At 34.4% G+C, this 6,783-nt stretch overlaps 1 protein-coding gene across 8 annotated transcripts; it reads left to right on the top strand.

Moving 5' to 3' along the window:
• Positions 1-2,528: 2,528 nt before the first annotated feature.
• LOC137836665 (protein kinase PVPK-1) lies at positions 2,529-6,638 on the top strand. 8 transcript variants are annotated; one of them, XM_068645350.1, is made up of 4 exons: positions 2,568-2,849; positions 2,968-3,060; positions 3,549-4,552; positions 5,624-6,638. In XM_068645350.1, the coding sequence occupies exons 3-4, from the start codon at positions 3,558-3,560 to the stop codon at positions 6,456-6,458; spliced, it is 1,830 nt and encodes a 609-aa protein (XP_068501451.1). In that variant the 5' UTR covers positions 2,568-2,849; positions 2,968-3,060; positions 3,549-3,557; the 3' UTR covers positions 6,459-6,638. The 8 variants fall into 8 exon arrangements, with proteins under 8 accessions (XP_068501452.1, XP_068501447.1, XP_068501451.1 ...); XM_068645347.1 differs by having other exon boundaries at positions 3,456-4,552; XM_068645354.1 differs by having other exon boundaries at positions 2,600-2,849; positions 2,971-3,060.
• Positions 6,639-6,783: the final 145 nt, after the last annotated feature.

Raw genomic sequence — 6,783 nt, 5'->3', positions numbered from 1 at the left:
TCTAATGTTGTAAAATCAGTTTATAAATAACATTTGCAGTCATTTATATATTTTAACATATAATCGATGAGAAATCTTTAAGAATATGGTTACAAAAGTTTTTAGTGATGAGAAATCTTTTAACGATAATTCAAAAAGCATGAAAAAGGGTAACTTTTAACTTAACCATATGGTCAAAAAGCATGAAAAAGGGTAATTTTTAATTTGAAGTTAAACCTGAAAAATCACATCAACAACATCATGCAACCTAGTAGTCCATGGTAACTTGTTATGTCTATTTATTCACAGTTGATGGTGTGATTTTTGAGCTGAGACTTCTGTGATGGACGTGTGATGAAACACAGGTTGTAGCTTTACACTCCACAGTGTGCAGCAGCAGTGTGCAGTGTTAATCACGTGCAAGATGACAGAACCCTTTTTCACATATAATCCCAAACATTCATATCATATCATATGAAGCAGGGTAACAAAAACTACATATTATATAAGATATGTTGCAAGCTGTGTTGTGCTGTGCTGTACTGTGCTGTGACAACATAAACAGCCTGTGAAACCTATTAGTCCTGTTTCATTCATAATACTGTCTTCTATGTTGCCAATAATTAACACCAAACTCAATCTTTCTTTGCACAAATAAGATTGCATCACTCAGCTACATGTTCTACACATCCAAACTAAAACAGTGAGCTATTCATAGATTTGTTTAATATATACAAATCTAGATACTGAAAATCCTTCAATTTTCATTGCATAGTGATTTAACTAGAGTCTAAAATCTAACTCTTAGAACACTTAACTTGGCCTTACAATTTTAATGATTTTGATTAATCATAAAATGTATATCTAAGAACATGTTGAAGTGAAAAGAGTGACAGCATCTTGCATGTGATCATGCAGAATCCTAGTCTTGGAGCATGCTACTGTGACTATGCTATGAATGAATAGTGAGTTTTCTTGTGTTGTATTGTATGAATGAATCAAAGTGATTGATATAAAAAAGAATATGATTGCTTACACTGTTTTCTGAAAATTATTGTTCCAAACATGTTTGTCTAATTCCTAATCCACAAATTTCACACTGTCTATTCTCCATTGTGGGCCCCACATGAATTATTGCTAATTAATCTTTCTCTTTTCATGTCAACTAAGTTAAGAGTATAATTAAAAAAATGTTATCTTTAGATTCAAAAAAATTATTGATAAGTTTTTTTTTATCAAAAACAATGAAAATTACATAAAGAGTTGAAGGAGTAGTTGATGATAATAAATAAATTGAATACAAAAGAGAGTATCTCTTAATTAGGGTTTGGTTTGCATATAAATGATGTTGAAAGATATTATTTTAGGGTTCAAGGGTGAGTGAGGGTAATCATCATATGAGAAAACTAATGAATGTGGGCATAATCATTACTTAGAAACTAGCCAAGTAGTGTGTGCCACCACATGTTCTCAAGCTTTTCCTTTTCTCTAAATCCAATTTAGGTTAAATAATTAGATTTTAGAAATTTATTAGTACCAAATAATTAATATTCATAATTTTAAAAGAATAGTATTTTTATTTTCATAATTGACAATAATTATTAAATTTAGAGTAATAGATAATGCTAACCCACAAAAAATCAAACACTTGATTCCAAAGGAAATGAAACACTTGTACTCAGATATTTTAAGACTCATTTTCTTATTCAATAATTAATATAAATATCTTTATCCTTTCTCCATAAAAAAAAATAAAAATAAAGTGGTCATGGTGGATTAACTCATAAAAGCTAGATGATTTCAAAATGAGTGAGAATAAAATTGTTTTTCCAAAAATTAGGTTTTAATTTCAAATATTTTAAACATGAATGAAATGCATATTTAATGAATATTATAAATAAGTATAAATTATTTTTAATAAAAACTATAGTTTATTAATTTAAATATATTATATTATAAATTTATATTACATTAATTTATTATTTTCTTCTATTTTTATTTTAGATTTAGGTTTGTTATGGTTCATGAACATTGTTGTATTTATATGATATAATTTGATGTGAAATTTTGTGTATGTTTTGGATGTAAAAATGTTTCATTTTAGTTTTTATTCTTTTGAAGTTATGATATTATATTTTTACCCATTTGATCATAGTTCAAACAAGAATAAGATTAAATTTATATATTGTTTAAAAAAATGGAGGAAGAAGTGTTTCATGCATTATGGTTCATGAGATGAAAATGAAGTGTTCTCAAAATCCATTATATTTCTTGCAAAAACAATAGCAAAAAACAAGGAGAATTTGACTTTTATTAGAGAGAAACTACATTAAGATAAGAATGTCTTTATTTTATTATAATTCACTCATTCCCAACCAATAATAAAGTTAGCTTAAATTATACTAGCATCTAATTTTTCTTTCAAAATGATTAATCTAAATTTTTAATAGATACTAGTTATCCTCCCAATAACCAAACATTGTTATCCACAAAAATAATAAATATTATATTCTTCTTTTATTGTGTAATTTATTAAGTTTTACAATAATGTGTTAAAACAATTTTGTTTGAGTGAGAATGTGTATAGAAGAAATTAGAATTGTTTGTTATTGTTAGTGTTAATTGTTTAGTTTCTTCCTTTTGGATCGGATCTGAGACAGAGGGTGTTTCACTATTGTCACTGCTGTGTTCAAAGACTCTCCAAAGTTACTTCACTCTGTGTTTTCATCATCATTTTCTTCTTCTTTTTCTTCTTTTTCTTCTTATTCTTCTTCTTCTTTTTCAACAACATGTTTGTTCCGCTGTTCCTCCACCATCCATGAACTGATGAAAACAACGTTTTTTGCTCTTCATTCACATTGCCTGATCAGGTTCTTCCTGTCTTTCTCTCTCTGCCTTTTTCTTGTTCACGGTGATCACTTTAACCACTGTTTCCCACGCTTTGTTTTTTTTTTCTTTATGGGGGAGTTTTTCATCACTGTACTGCAGTAGAATCAAAGAAAGCTCAAGGGGGCTTCTAAAGAATCAAACTTTTCAACCTGGGGTGTTTTAGTCTAATGCATTATTGGTGGCTTTGATGAGGTTGGTTCCCACATCATGTTTTGGTCTTGTTTGTTGCCATGTGTAAACAAAAGGAACATGGGGTTTTTGGGAAACTCGTAAAACAGAACATTTAACTAACTGAATTTTCTTGAGGCTTAATGAGGAGTCCTTTAGAAGTTTGCAGTTTGTGATTCTTTCTTTTGGGTTACTAGTAAGGTGTCTGAATTTTGAAGTTTTTTTGTTTGGGGCTTTCTGAATTGATTCTGCTCATTTAACTCATTTAGACGGTTTTCTGTTGATTCATTGCGTCTGAAATGGGTCTCTGGCAGATTCTCTAATTTTATTTTTAATTTCATTACATGTGTCATGTATGTTGATTGATGCCTTTTATCTTATTTATTTGCTGATTCTTTGCTTAAATGTCCATTTTATAGACATTTTTGTAGGAGATTCTGTTATTAGGAGCTCTTTGAATGAGTACATGTTGGTAATTCAGTGTGCTGAGTTGGATTTTTAAGCCTGTTCAGATACCCTTCATGGAGTCTTCTGTTAATGGAGTTGATTCCTTGTCAGAGGTTCAGAATTCAGTTTCTGGGGTACATCATCATGACCCTCTTCCTTCTGGGACTCCCCTACCTTCGCGGCCTCCTTTGAGAGCATCTAGAAACTATGATGGTGGTCATCAAACTAAGGCCATCCACCATCACAACAGCCATGTAATTAATCAAAAGCATTCCCATCAAGAGGGCAAAAACTTGAAGCAAGAAGGGTTGCCAACAAAATTGTCCAGCAAGCAGCCACCACTTGATGATTCCAAGGGTTGTGAGCCAAATGGTGTGTTAGAATCTGAGAAGAAACGTGTAGTTGATAATCATGGAAAGAACTACTCTCAGCCAGAGGCTACTTTCTGTGCAAGTCCTCAGAATAGTTTCTATTCAGCCACTGTTTACTCAGAAGCCAAAGAGAGTTTCACCAACACCGAAGTCAGCGAGTGTGCTAGTGTTGACAAGTCATGTGAGAGTGAAGTGGCGAATTCCAGTGATTTTAATGAGAGCAGGAAGACAAGCATATGTAGAGCAAGTACTGGCAGTGATGCTAGTGATGAGAGCAGCACCAGTAGTTTGAGCAGTGTTTTGTATAAACCTCACAAGGCAAATGACATAAGATGGGAAGCGATTCAAGCGGTTCGAACCAGAGATGGGATGTTGGAAATGAGGCATTTCAGGTTGTTGAAGAAATTGGGGTGTGGAGACATAGGGAGTGTGTATCTAGCTGAACTGAGTGGCACAAGAACTTCTTTTGCCATGAAGGTCATGAACAAGACCGAGCTGGCAAACCGCAAGAAGCTCCTAAGGGCTCAGACAGAGAGAGAGATATTGCAGTCCTTAGATCATCCTTTTCTACCCACATTGTATACACACTTTGAGACAGAAATTTTTTCCTGCTTGGTAATGGAGTTCTGCCCTGGTGGGGACCTGCATGCCCTCAGGCAAAGACAACCAGGGAAGTATTTTTCAGAGCATGCCGTCAGGTTAGCAATTCCTTTTCTACTCGACTCTTCAATTGTATCATATGTAACAGGAAGACACATCTACAACAAGTTAGGATCAACTGAACTTGATATCAGCTAGTTCTATGTTCCTTGGATTTTTGAACTCTTGTATTTCATGTCATCAAGAGCCAGGAGTGAAACTGTTGTTAGTGAAAGAACACTCCATTCTTTCCTTGGGAATAATAAACTTTTCACCTGTTGAGGTTTTCATTGTATAAATGACAAGAAAAACTATCTGATTGTAATTCCTGTCCATTGTCATCAATATGACCCCTGAAATTTCTGTGGCTAACCTTCAGCATTCTGTGAAATTTCATGGCTTTTCTACCCTGTTTGACCATGTCGGACTAATTGTACACTTGCACATTCTCTACCTTTTCTTTCCCTGCATTAATGTTTAGTCAATTTACCTTAGTTCTCTGCTTGTTCATTTTCTATCATTCTGATTCTCTTTGAGTTTGATTTTAATCCACTGTTTTTTTCTTAATCAGTGAAAGTCTCTACATTATCTTTCAAATCACGTGTTACTACATTAGTAAAACTTAAAAGAGGATCATTTGAAGCTCTTGTAATAAAGTGGCAATACATGATTAGACTGGTTTGAAAAAGTTTATATTAGCAGCAGATAGAAATTATATTCTTTCTATTATCAATGCTATGCTCAGTGATCTTACAAAGAGCCATTTCCATGCTTGTTTTTAATCCGAGCCTGGTGAAATAGCTTCTCTTCCACCCTCAATACTTTTTAACAAGTGTTTGACCTATGGCATATATTGTTCAAAATATCAGTTTTTACTACTTTTCTTCAGCAAATAAGTAACTAACTAGTATCAATTTGGCCTTTTTATATATATATCTTGTTTGGTGGAAACCACTCCTTGTTACCAAGTCCAACCCTACTTATGACAGATAGATTAAGATTGCTGGTATATTATCTTCTAGTTGTCTGGCTAGGAGGCTTGAAGTTTGACAAAGATGTATCTTAATTTTTTTGTTTGAATAATTTGTAAATGTACTGTCACTTGTATAACAGACTTTCTGGATTTATAGGTTTTATGTGGCAGAAGTTCTCCTTTCTTTGGAGTACTTGCACATGCTTGGGATCATCTACAGAGACCTCAAACCTGAGAATGTGTTGGTGAGAGAAGATGGTCACATAATGCTTTCAGACTTTGATCTCTCTCTAAGGTGCAGTGTCAGTCCAACTCTAGTGAAGTCATCAAACAACTTGCAGACCAAAAGCTCAGGATACTGCGTTCAGCCTTCCTGCATTGAGCCAACATGTGTGATGCAGCCGGACTGCATTAAACCGTCGTGCTTCACGCCGCGCTTTTTGTCCGGAAAATCCAAGAAAGACAAAAAGTCCAAACCAAAGAATGACATGCATAACCAGGTGACCCCTCTTCCTGAGCTGATTGCCGAGCCAACAAATGCAAGGTCAATGTCCTTTGTTGGAACACACGAGTACTTGGCACCAGAGATCATCAAGGGTGAAGGGCATGGAAGTGCTGTGGACTGGTGGACATTTGGGATATTCCTGTATGAACTTCTGTTTGGTAGAACACCCTTCAAAGGTTCAGCCAATCGTGCAACTCTGTTCAATGTAATTGGTCAGCCTCTAAGGTTTCCAGAATCTCCAACTGTTAGCTTTGCTGCCAGGGACTTGATCAGAGGGTTGCTTGTGAAAGAGCCTCAGCATCGTCTCGCCTACAGACGTGGTGCCACAGAGATCAAACAACATCCATTCTTTCAGAATGTTAACTGGGCACTCATCCGTTGTGCCACTCCTCCAGAGGTTCCAAGGCAAGTTATCAATCTTCCTCAAACAGAGAAAGATCTTGGTGTGAAACCTTCTGGTAATTATTTAGACATTGATTTCTTTTGATGTTCTTGTCACCATTTCTTCTTTGGACCACTTTCCATTTTCATCTGCTGTTTCATCTTTGTCTCTCCTTTCCAATGTTTTCAACTGCATTCTTGTTCATCAGCTCTTATAATTCTCCATCAAAAACTGTTGTAAGAAATTTCTTCAAAATGCCTTATATTCAGCAACAACTTTCTCTTCTCTCGTTTACTTTTCTCCTTTCAACACCATTATTATGTGAACAGAATCCAATAACAGATACCCAATTGCGCCTACTCACCAATAAATCATTAAAAATTCAGACTCTGATCAAAAAATGAAGAAACAACACTTAAAAATTTGCCAC

The sequence above is a fragment of the Phaseolus vulgaris genome, chromosome 4, assembly GCF_000499845.2.
Source record: "Phaseolus vulgaris cultivar G19833 chromosome 4, P. vulgaris v2.0, whole genome shotgun sequence".
In the NCBI taxonomy this organism is placed as follows: Eukaryota; Viridiplantae; Streptophyta; class Magnoliopsida; order Fabales; family Fabaceae; genus Phaseolus; species Phaseolus vulgaris.
Note: the sequence above shows the minus strand (reverse complement) of the source record. Positions and strands in the feature narration are given on the sequence as shown.

Coding starts and splice junctions, on each gene's coding strand:
- LOC137836665 (XM_068645351.1), top strand. CDS start 3,558: ATGGAGTCTTCTGTTAATGGAGTTGATTCCTTGTCAGAGGTTCAGAAT. Junction 4,553..5,623: donor TTTTCAGAGCATGCCGTCAG/GTTAGCAATTCC, acceptor CTGGATTTATAG/GTTTTATGTGGCAGAAGTTC.